We start from the raw sequence: 12,146 nt of genomic DNA, 5'->3' as shown, positions 1-12,146 counted from the left end.
AGACCAGCAACACAAATGTTACATTTCCCTCACTTGCTCTCCGCCGAGCTGCGTTTCACCTATGCTGCGCCTCAAGCCCGTAGCATGTAATTTGATTTAAAAGTGTTAAGCCACAGGAGGAAGAGCCGAGAAGGGCCTTAGAGCTCCGGAGCCGAGCCGATAACCTCTCACTATCGGATACAGAGTATAGGTGAAACACAGACGACAAGAATAGGAATGGCTACGCAGACCCAGGTAGCCGACGCCTGAAAGGTTTGGAGAGTATATTTTAAGAGTTCAGTTTCATACTGTATGTTACTGAAAAGGTTACACAGTCCTTCGCACAGTAATGGCTGCACACATTGGCTCATGTGTGAATGTTCCACATCCCATCCTGAGCAAACGTTTGATTTTCGGTCATTGCGAATTTCTGCTACATCTGCCTCTGCAGCGCGGGCAGAATGGCTGCTCGTTTTTACATGGCTGCGAACGATCACACACACCGAAGTCTCTCTCTCTCTCTCTCTCTCTCTCAATGACACACACTCCTCCATCCCTTTACTGTTACTAACAACTGCAGCCAAACTTGATTAAGCAGTTGGGGTCAGGCTACATTTGTTTGAATCAAGAGACAGACATGCTAGGCAGCCATGATAAAGAGACCAAGGGGGGAGGTGGAACCAGTGTGTGCGTGTGTGTGTGTGTGTGTGTGTGTGTGTGTGTGTGTGTGTGTGTGGGTGTGTGAGAGAGAGAAGGGGGTAGCGAGCTTTGGAAACGCCGGCATCTGTCCCGTGAAAGATGACTGAGCTGTTACAGTTAGAGCCTTGAATTATGGGCCATTACTCGCCGAGCAAGATGCAATCCCTCTCCATGAAACTTAATTTGACAAAACAATGAGATGACTCGGGGAGTAAAATGACAAATGAAGTTATTTGATCTGTGGTTGAAAAAAAAAATAAATACATTTTGCGAAAGATGATTGCAGTGGAAGCATGTAGAATCAGCAGTAATGCATTATTAATGGCCGAGCCCACGACACGTACGGGCTACTGCTCAGCTACCTTTGTTTACGATGCCTCCTTAACAGCTGGCACTGCTGCCGCGATCCTTTACGTTAAGACCACATTAATGAAAAGAAACATTAAAAATGCACAATCAAACCACAGTCAACTGTATCTACTTTTATGCATTTCAAATGCAATATTAATATCTGCAGCCATACGAGTCTAACATCAACACACCCTGCGTTATGTTTATTACTGATTTATGAACAGCCTCGGTAGTAACTTGCGGTTACTAGTGGATAAATCTTTTATACGCTCTGAATTTCTCACTTTTCTTTTCTTCCGCTTTATTATTATATATTTTTTTCTTAGCAGTGAGAAAATGCTCTTTAGTGCAGCGCCCCAGTCAGAGACGCCCACTGTTTCCTTTCAAGGCCACCACATTACTATGCAACCAGCTTTTACAGTACGGCTTAGAGTTCCCCAAGCAAAGTGGACACCCCACAAAGCATCGAACAACTGTTGTCCCCCATTGTGGGTCTTTCTGCAGGCACCCTTTATCAGGTGCTGAATGCAGCAGCAATGAATGAAATCATAGGGGGTGGGTTGGCAAGGAGGGGGGGCATCATCAAGTCGTGATGGCGGTGGGTGTCTGTGTGTGTGTGTGTGTGTGTGTGTGTGTGTTGGGGGAGGTCACTCCCTGAAACCTCACAAGAATTCCACAACAATCCGTGTGCAGGGCCGAGCCGCCCTTTTCCCACCTCCCCAGGGTTTCAGGGTTTCTCTGTGCTGACAGGCAGGCAGGAGGGTTTGGACAGGGCTGCCCCCTCTCTCCCTACCGCTTTCAAAGCCTCCTTTCCATTAACTCGCCATGCCGCACCTCGCCTAATCTCTGTGACCTCTAACACCGAGGCAGAGGGATTTTTTTTTTTAACCCCCCCCTTTTTTCACCCTCAAGACAAGCCTGCTTGCCTTTCTGTGAGGTTGAGAGCCCCTCAGGATTTAGTCTCTACACTTTCCTCCGGCACCAAAATAATACCATAATGCACAATATGCGGCATAAAAGTACTATCAGAGGCAGTTAATGATGAGCTACTGCAAGCGTTTACATTTCTGTACCACTAAAAGTGGGCAAGTTCATCTCTACTGTTGAGAAAAAAACACGTGTACCCAACCAGAAACGAGTCTAGAAGAGCTTTATTTTTTCTTTCTTTTTCTTTTTTTCGCCATTGATTTCTTTTGATAATTCTTTGTCGGGAGGAATTGTAGGCCTTGTCATTGGCAGCGCAATTTGTAGCTCTCCTCTTCTGGTTCTTGCCTCGCTCTTTGTTGTCAAGATCATTACGCAGTGTGTAATAATGGGGAATTATGTTTCCTATTGTTAACTCTTGATAGTCAGGTGAAACGCAACAGGCCCATTATCTTGAGCTCACTGGTGTCTGAAAGTGAACAGCAAGCAGCGGTCGGAACTGCAGCTCATAATGAACAGTTCAATAAAACCACTTCCCCTCTCTCAAATTATTGCCGTGGTGGTTTTTACACACTCGCAAAGCAGTTGAGAGACTTTCATCATACAGTGTGTGTCCATTGTGTTATCTTAAGCAGCAGACTGTGTGAAAAGAAATCTTTCATCTCCAGTTGTTTGCCGAAGGATCTGGCTTTAATGCGTTGGATTAAAGTGCCGCCGAGGTCGGAATTGGCAAGGCGCTTGCTCAAGACGGCAGAACGTCTGTTGATAGAAAATTCCTCCAGTATAGCAGTCGGTGTGTTGAGCTGTCCGGAGAGATCCAGATCGCTTTGCTAAACAGGAGTTTGTGCATTCTATGCACTTCTGGGCACAGATGGTGGAACAAACGCTTGTGATTATGCTTTTCATCGAGCACAGTGATATGCATATTTATGTGTTTCCAAAAAAAGGATAGAAAAAAAACCCCATGTGATTTATGCTATCATCTCCTAATGTAGGATCAAACATTTTTAGGGAGAATCGTGTGAAGTAAAAATCATCAACGCTTTTAAAGGGGTTCAGAGAGATTATTTTGTCACATGAAGGATTTCAGAGTGAGTTTTTTGGACCGTTTGGTGGACACTTTAATCCAGGAGTATCAAACCATGTGCCGTGAAGCACTGAGAGCCCGCAGGATTGTTCCAATCAAGCACTTCCGCCAGATGATTTCACAGATTAGTTCCTCTTGTCTGACTGATCGGTGAAATCACCTGCTGTAGTTTTTGGCTGGAATCAAAGCGTGCGCACTTTTAGGTGCACCGCTTTACACCCCTGCTGTTTATTCCAAAGCATCTGCTTCCATCACGAGTGCGTAGGGCGTTTTTAGCACGATGGATGGATCGAAACGCTCATCTCGGTCGCGATAGTGCCGCGCCCTACCTATTGAGCTGCAAAGAAGAACCACGTGCCTGAGATAAAAATAATAATCAGTTCTTCTGTGGCCCACAGGGAAGCCAGATCAACCAGATCCCCAGCAAGTACAGCCAGGCGGAGTCAACCAAGTTCCTCGTCCTCACTGTCGTGTCCATCCTGTGCATCGTCGGCGTGCTGCTGGCCTCCACCGTGGTCTACTGCCTCCGCCACCGCTCCCACCACAAGCTCAAGGAGAAACTCACCAACCTGGGAACAGATGCCGGCAGCGATGCTACCGCCACCTATCAGGTAGGAGGTGTTACTGCGCTGTCCGTGAATTCTGGCGGAGGGTTCATTTTTCTAACTGTAAGAAAAGATGCGGGATTGAGACGGTATAGATCAGTGTCCCCCAACCTGCTTGGTTTGTGACACCTTAAAATGAAGTTAGGCCTGGACTGGCATGTTACTGTGGGGCATGTTCAACAAGTTCAACCCAAGAGTGACATTTTTCCCTTGTTTTAATGGAATCATTATAGAGGCAAAATGATCTAATAATTCACAAGAGAAAAAAAAAAGAGGGAAGTCGGAAATCAGAATGTCGAAATAGACGAAACATGTTTTTTCTTTTTCTTTTTAAATTAATGGCGTTTTATGTCCCATCAAGCATCTGCTGTAAAATTCGTTTTGTGTTTTCTGCGAGAAGACTCTGTCCACTTTAGTTTACGATGGGTCTTCTTATGTTAAGGAGAGCTCAGAAAGTCTATCAGCTAGGAGAGAAAAATAAATGCTAAAATGCTGCTGCCCCTTAAAATCATTTAAAAAGACAACACATCATTATACTACAGGCTGCTTGCGCTGCAAATGATATTTTTAAAACCCAGCTCTGATCCGAACTTGTCTTTTGTCGAGCCTTTTTGTCTGATTTGTACCGGGTTTATAAATAACCTTCCTCCGCCTCAAGTGCAGCATTTCGAGTGTTTGTGAGCGAAACTCGTTACTGTGGGAGTGTTGGTGAAATTCAGCTCATTCCGCTTCACTAAATCAAGCTCGGCTTTTATTTTGACATGTTAGCACTAGATTGATGCTCTGTGGTTATTGCTGACTGTACTTAATCCCGTGCTATGATGTGACGTGAAGCAGTATCACCAATCCAACAGGTTTTCCACCCCAAGTCATTTCCATTCCTTCCTCTGCTTGCTGTAATTAATCTTTGGCCGGAATAGCCGGGTGTGAAATTTAATTTACAGAATCCAATATTAAGTGGCTTTTTGAGCAAAGAGTTAGATTGAGATTTTTCCGTCTCTCTGTCTCTGACCTTTTCCCCACTGTGTTTTTAAATGAGAGTGGTCCTGTGAGCATTGATTTTATAATGAGCCCAGCCCATCCCCTAAGCGCTTACATTCCATGCTCCTCGCCGGGAATTTTTAACTTCTGAAATAGACCCTGCTGCTGCGTCAAGGGTTTGCCTCATCACCTGGGACCTGGCACTGAAAATTCATGATCTTAATTTTTGCATAAACATGTTGTTTACCAATGAGGAAGAGAAGATGGAAACGTAGCTTACGAGTACGAGCATCGTAGGATTTAACTGCTTAGCAAAAGAAGAAACTGTTTCTGAAAGTCTGACGTTCGACATGTCCAATGACGGGCTGACATTTCAGCTCTGCCCCTTCCTCAGTCTACAACAAAATATTTGCCTTTCCTCAGTGTGAGAAACTTATCTTCATGGTTACTTGCCACCAAGATTTGCTTTCAAGCCTCTAATTGGAAACGGCTAATTAAAATTCACACGTAAGACTGTGTTTACACATTATTTATCTGATTAATAGCTAATAAAAAACGTTCATGTGGCCCATTCTTGGAGGGTTTACCCAGCCCTGCCTCGCTCAGACTCCCAAAGCCCTTCCAGTCATTCTCTTTCCTCTGTCGTCTTTATCGAGTCTCGACAGCGAGCCGTCGTCATCTCAGTGAAAGACCTCAATGTTCAGCTCCCATCTTAGCCGTGTAAGCCCCGTCTCTTTGTCAGCACTGCTGTGTAGAGGGGTTCCCTGGGCTGGATTCTGTGTGTGTGTGTGTGTGTGTGTGTGTGTGTGTGTGTGTGTGTGTGTGTGTGTGTGTGTGTGTGTGTGTGTGCGTGAGCGCAGTCTCCAAGGCTACATGCAATTAAAGCAGACAGGAAGCGGCAGGCTGCCTGATGGCCTTACTACTGCAGTTCCTTCGTGCTGCCTGTCAAACGTGCACACACATAAACACGCACAGACACACACATACTGTATATGCATGCACACACTCACCAGCTACTACATGTTAATGATTCTTGCCCTTGGCGCGTTTGTTTTAGGGCCTCACTTCGCACAAGTACACACACACACACACTCCATCTTCCATGCACGTCACTGTGCCACCAGCTCCCTTTGAAACTCCTCCACCTGCAGCGCTCCCCTCCTCCGCTCCCCGACTTGTCAATCAAACGGTCCCGGTGAAGCGGCGAAATGGGATTGGCCGACACTGGCAAAGGAGGACATTGATCGACAGGCGTCGACGGAGGAGTGCGTGCGGCGTGTCGGAGCGCTGGGCGGGGAGACGGTGGATGACGCTCGTCGGTCGGTCGGTCCCAGGACGACTCTGCTGTCGACATGGGAGTCTGCAGCGTCAGTTTATCTTTACATCTGGTTCAAACTTTTATCTGCTCCTTTTATTCCCTCGAAGTAGAAGAAACTATCCGCCAGTAGGGTGAGATCGTTGCATTTGATAGCGGTGGAACTCAACTTTCTGCGTTGATTTTCCACAAATTGAGATGTTATCATGAAGCAATATTATCTTATTTAAAGATATCATCATCCACAGCATGAAATTTCTTGAAACATGACAAATGCTTTGGATATCTCAACATATTTGCATATTTTCTCAAGTTTTCAAGACTCAAGATGAAATTAATCACTTGTTGTTTTTTTTTTTTTTTTAGGATTGCCTCCCTCGGCCTGCCTCCAACTGCGTCTGTTTTCTCTCTCTGTCTCAATTCAATTTCAAGGACCTTCACTGGCACGATAACATCATCTTTACACTGCCGAAGAATAAGTGCAAAAGACATTTTCAGTGCATCTCAATTTAGATTAAACAAGCAAACAATGATTCTTGCTCCCTGACTCTCTCTCCCTGTCAATTGTGTTTATTTATTTATTTATTTTTATTTTTTAAATTTCCCGTCCTCTTCAGTTTTCCTTGCTCTCTCTCCTTGTCTTGGGTAAATACATCAGATTGCCGATAACGTCCTTTCATTAAAAAGCAGACCGTTTCCAGTCAGCGTCGTCTACCACTAATATGATGGAAAGAATGTAACTTGATTGATTACATATCATAACAATTAATCAGTGTTGTACATCTTTTCTTCGGGAGGCCCTCCCCTGAACCGATTTTGGTGAGATATTTTGATTTTTATTCCACACACATTTTAATACCATTACTATTTAGTACCAAGACTCATAGCAGCAACAATGGGGGTTTGTAGTGTTATAGTCGAATTGAGTGTAGAGTGGCGGCATCCTGTGCAGCCAGTAATTCCACCAAGTGGCCTCCATGTAACAGATTCAAAGTTCAATTAGTCTAAATTTATAAAACTCGTAGATAATGTTTATTTTTTTGCATCGGATTTTTGCACAAACCCTCGCAGTGTGCAAAGTCCTTGTCTACATGTTGCAACAACAAGTACCAGAGAGAATAAACTGGGTATAAAGACTTAGATTGTGCATTAGGGCAGGTCAGAGGGTCACGCCCTATCCATGTCTCTCTAGGAATTATTGTATGCACATGTCGGATGGTTCTTGGGCAGTGAATTTATGTCCAGCACATCTGCAGAAAGTAGTGTAATGTTAATTGGGTGAGGCAGAATGTAAGATGTGTACGTCAGATCTTTATAACAATGGCAGCTATCTTTTCCTTTCCCCTTTCCCCGTGGTTTTTGACCTAAAACCACTGTATTTACCAGCCTTTAGCTTCGGCAGCTTTGCCATTGAATGCCATCGCTGAACATGATTTTCGTCACGCAATACCTCGAAAAGATTTAACCCAGTCTTGCTCTTTAGAAAGTACGCGTGTGAACTCGGTTCTATTTCCTAGTTAAGGAAATTCTTTCAAACCAGTGCTTTTTGTTCTCAAATATGGCAGAGTAGTTTCTGCAGGGCTTTTCGTCCGCACTAGTCGTCATTCTGGCAACATGAGTCTTTGCTGTTGCTAATTCAACAGCTGTGGTGGGAAGCCCTTTAACATGGTGACTGCCACTGCCACTGTTTTTAAATATGCTAACAAAGCCTGTACATTGGGTTCTCTGGCTGCTTTCATTAAAATATTATTGGGAACAGTGACTAACATGCCGCTTACTGTTTGTTGGGGACCATATATTTTAAAATCAAAACAGCATTCAGTGCCAGTAGTTCCACTTTTATCCCTTATTCCAGCTCTTTATAGGCTAAATACTTTCCTGGGCAGGACTCTGAGAGAATACTTGTAATTTTTCTAGATTTATTTTTGCAATGATAACACATTTAAATATTTATTGTCAGTGTACAAGCTGTTTGCAGCTGCAGTCCAGCGGGATCTTTATAAAATACTGGCCTGTATTTGGTCTCCTCTAGCTTTTCTTCTTTCCCTCAGTCCCTCGTCCCCCACCCTCCCTCGACTCCACCATGTTGTATTATGTTCCCCCTTCTATTTGTATGTTTGTTCAAGCACAGAGGCATCGCGCTCGGGTTAAGACCACCGCATTTGTTTTGGTCAGAAGGTCGTGTAAACAGAGGCGCCCCCGTGGGCACCGTTGGCCCCTGCTGGCACACCCCAACCCAGCCTTCCTCCCCATTAGCAGGTTTTTGTAAAGAGGGGTTGCTTTTTGGTGGCACTCGCCTCCTGACGCTGACTTGCCCGCCGTCGCCCAGGGATGATGCATGATTCGTGTCGGTCATGTGACGCCCAGTGGATTCCCTGGCCTGAAGCCAGTTTTTGCGTGTGTGTGTGTGTGGGGGGGGGGTTCTTTTAACCTTTAATCATGCAGGAAGGGTTGATGAGGCACACATGCTCTGCTAAAGCACAGACAGTCCTTTTCCATTTACCTTAGTGCTCTTAATTGATTACTTACTTTCTTTTGTCTCTGGGGAAAAAAAAAATAGTATTTGTGGGAAAAGCTTTTACTTTGTCTCAGGCCACTAAACAAAATTAGCCTCAGGACATAAAGAAAGGATTCAGAGTTAGGTGACTGTTGCTGTAGATCACAGTAAATTTAGTAGAAATTTCATTTTTGACACTTTGTGGATCAATGACAACCTTTTTCTCTATGAATCAACTGTGTCATCATTTTGCTGTGATGTACCCGTATGCAGGAGCTTAATGAATCATTTATTTAAAACATCCCATAATTTTTTATTTTTTATTTTTTTCCAAATGCTGCCATCAGTTTTATTATTCACTTTCTAACTCCCAGACAGACACTTGTTATCATTCATTTCATTGTATTTTAAAATCAATTTGAAAAGAGTTCAAGCTTGCCAGACATTGGTAATCCATCATGGTGAACGTTTATCTGCCTCTATTTATTTTCAAAGTTAATGAAGTTGTTAGAATGGATGCTCCAACATCTTAGATTTAAAACCTGACTGCATTTCACTCATGACCTACGCCCTCAGAAAAGTGAATGCACAAGAAAAACAAAAGCTGATGTGGACGTCCTGGAAAGGGTCATTTTCTCATTCGCTGCATTTAATATTTGCTGTTTGGCAGGAGACTGAAATATTGGATCTCCTTGAACACAAAACGGTCCCTGCGACAACGACGTAACATTTGACCAAAAATTTAATTCCAAAACTCTGCGTGTCGATTTTCATACAATTCTGAGAATGAACTAAAACGAATTATTTCCCGGAATGAAGGGAATCACTCTTATTAACTTGGCAGTAATATAAAGTGCAGGCAATTACTGAAAACCGATGGGATGGTGTAAGCTGAAACAAGACTGAATGTGTTTGCTGCGAATCTCTCTGGGAGTCTGACTGTTCGTCTCACCTTCTCTGTCATTCACGGCGTAAATTCAAAAATTAAAGGCAACGTTGAGACCGAGCTGGAAAGTGCACACCGGACTCTCCTCCACATCATAAACCTGAGTGATTAACAGGAACGCGCCCCGCCACCCGATGAAGTGTGTATAGTTGAAAATCAATACGCTGTAAATAAAGATATCTGTGTTTGTCGCAGCTTGGGGAAGGGAGGTGCTGGGACATCAGAGGTGCTGTAGATTTTCGCTGTTTAGACTCTAAACATGTCCTGGGTTATAGCTGGTCCTTCAAAATTCTTGCCTTTTTTGTCCTCTAATTGGTTCTCGGGAGGGAAGCCATTTTTAAGGAGTTTTAATTACATCATAAAAGAATTTGCTGCTGCAGCAAAGTTCAGCGTGTGGGCTCGTTGAAATATGAATGCCGTTGATCACGTGTTTCCCTCTCTGACAAAACACCCACAATTCAGTGTGGTGCGCTGACTGGGCTCCACGTTGTCTCCCTGAGGCTGGAGGTCTGATGCACAGACGGGAAGCCGGACAAACGGGTGTGCTTAACAGTCAGGGTTTGAGTTAGACCACTTTATGGGGCCAGTACTTGACCTTTATTAAACATCTGAAATTGGCCAGTTAGTGTGATCCGCTTCTGGTCTCACCGAAACTTCTCTCCAAACTACAGCAACAGTCTGTGAAACATGGAGTGACATTTAAACTTCTCTGCCCAGAGAGTAAAATCCTTGAAAGTTTTAGCATTAAAACGATCAAATACAAAGGTGAACAGTGGATAAAAATATCACATATTGGAGGCTCTGACTGACAAAGTTCAGTGTCGGCTGTCACAAAAAATCCAAATTGGTTTTCCAAATTATACGTGCATTGAACTTGTCATTATGCCAAATCCAGGATCAAGTATGCTTCTATTTATCTCGTACCTATCTCATACGTTATCCGGTTATCGTGCAGCAGACTCTTAAAGACATGTCTCATTTGGTATGGAATATTAATTACAGTAGTTTTAATATGAGATAAGATGATTTTAACCAACAGCCCTGAAGATCTGTAACCACAGAAACACAACTAAATCCGATAAAACCATTTAGTCTCTGCCCCTACTGTAACTGACCTCAGAACATCCCCACTGGCCAATCAGAAGTAAGTATTTAAAGCCATATAATGAATTTGAATATTTGAAATATAACCGGTGGCCGGTGAGAATTGGGTAACGTGTAGACGAAATGTACATGAGATATATTTTCATGTACTGAAAATTGACCAAATGCCTAATCTTCTGATGAAGAAGGAGAAATTTGTGAGAAACGACCATCACAGTCTCCCCAGAGCCCAGGCTGATGTGCTCACGTTGCTTGTTGGGTCCGAGCAGCAATCTAAAACCCAACCAGTGAATGATTAAACAATTATCAGAATTGTTATTGAATCATTTTCTGTTCATCCATTTTTTTTTTCCCCCCCTCCACTGGCCTCAACTTAAAACATACTATTCGACAGGCTAAACACAACGCTGCTTTTCATAAGCTTACCGATCACTGACGTTCTGGAAATAAAAGGACTAAAAACATCCATGAAAACCATGTCTGTAAACCCAGCGCTGCGGAATATATTTAGCTCCGGTTCAGCGCCTCCCATAGTGTCTGTCTGCACTCTCCTCCGTCACATGCAGGCATGTTTGTGTTCGCCTCCCACCGGCAGTGCTGTCAGGGTCCCCAGGCCAGGCACCGAAGCACTTTAATAATCTGCACACAGTTATGAGTCTGTGTCCGAGCTCATAGATCAGTGTCAGCGTGCCGACCTACGAGAACATCAGTCAGATCAGATACAGACTAATGAAGGCCCGCTCGCATTACCTACGCCGTCCATCAGACGTGCCGTTAGTTAATCATCAGCGTCTCCCTCATTAAGAAACACAGATACCCACTGAGATTCAGCCCGGGTCTTCCGTTGCAGTCAGCGTCCTTGTGGGCTGACGTGAGTGATGTGATGTACGGGGTCCCATAAAAAGGGCCAGGCGGCTTTTATTATTGTGTTCTTCACTCTTCACGGGTACAGTGCATGCAGTGGTGTGATGCGCTTATGCAGGATTACATAGAATGACTTACCAAGATTGGACATATTGATTACTTATGTATTAAACGTCATACAGGGATTGAAGATGTAATCCATTGGTTTCCTAGGAATCCTCTTTTTGCCACTAAGCTCGTGATGGACAGCGATGTGCAGGGGGTGGCCGTGTTCAACCCAGCAGGCACTCCTTTTTACTACTGCATTGCAGTGACTAATGTCAGCTCAGGAAGGAACAAACAAATTAAATACAGTACTTTAAATTTGAATCAAATCTTTTTATTTCTATTCAGTGGTTTTAACACACGTCTACCAATTTCCTTCGCTATAACTTTGCACTGGAGCCTTTATTTAGAGATTTTTTTAGACGGGACTGCAGTGTTGGTTGGTCAGTTCCTTAGTGAAACGTCTCAGCAACTATCGGATGCATTGCCATGAAATTTGGTTCGCACATTCGCGCCCCCCTCAGGATGAATTGTAATGAGCCCTCAGTTTGTACCTTGGGGTTGGTTTTATGTCAGTAGCATTACCGTTGTGAAGAAGTTGACGTGCCGATGTAGAGCCTCACAGAACTGCTGGCACGGCTATAGACTCTTAGCCTCGTTAACAAAGACTTTCAAAACGCGCAAGCTTTTCTAGCAACATGTGGTCAAAGAAGAAATGTCCGTGTTTGATCTAATGGAGGCTCAGCTTG

General features: G+C 43.9%; 1 protein-coding gene across 1 annotated transcript in view; it reads left to right on the top strand.

The window, feature by feature from the left end:
* Nucleotides 1-12,146, top strand: part of LOC120799458 (receptor-type tyrosine-protein phosphatase N2-like) — a 218,019-nt gene that overhangs the window by 156,241 nt on the left and 49,632 nt on the right. Inside the window, exon 12 of the mRNA XM_040144688.1 lies at nucleotides 3,439-3,651. Within this exon, the coding sequence (XP_040000622.1) occupies nucleotides 3,439-3,651 (213 nt within the window). The remainder of the gene's footprint in view (nucleotides 1-3,438; nucleotides 3,652-12,146) is intronic.

Source organism: Xiphias gladius, chromosome 14 (genome assembly GCF_016859285.1).
Source record: "Xiphias gladius isolate SHS-SW01 ecotype Sanya breed wild chromosome 14, ASM1685928v1, whole genome shotgun sequence".
Classification (NCBI taxonomy): Eukaryota; Metazoa; Chordata; class Actinopteri; order Istiophoriformes; family Xiphiidae; genus Xiphias; species Xiphias gladius.
This window is presented reverse-complemented; position numbering and strand designations above follow the sequence as displayed.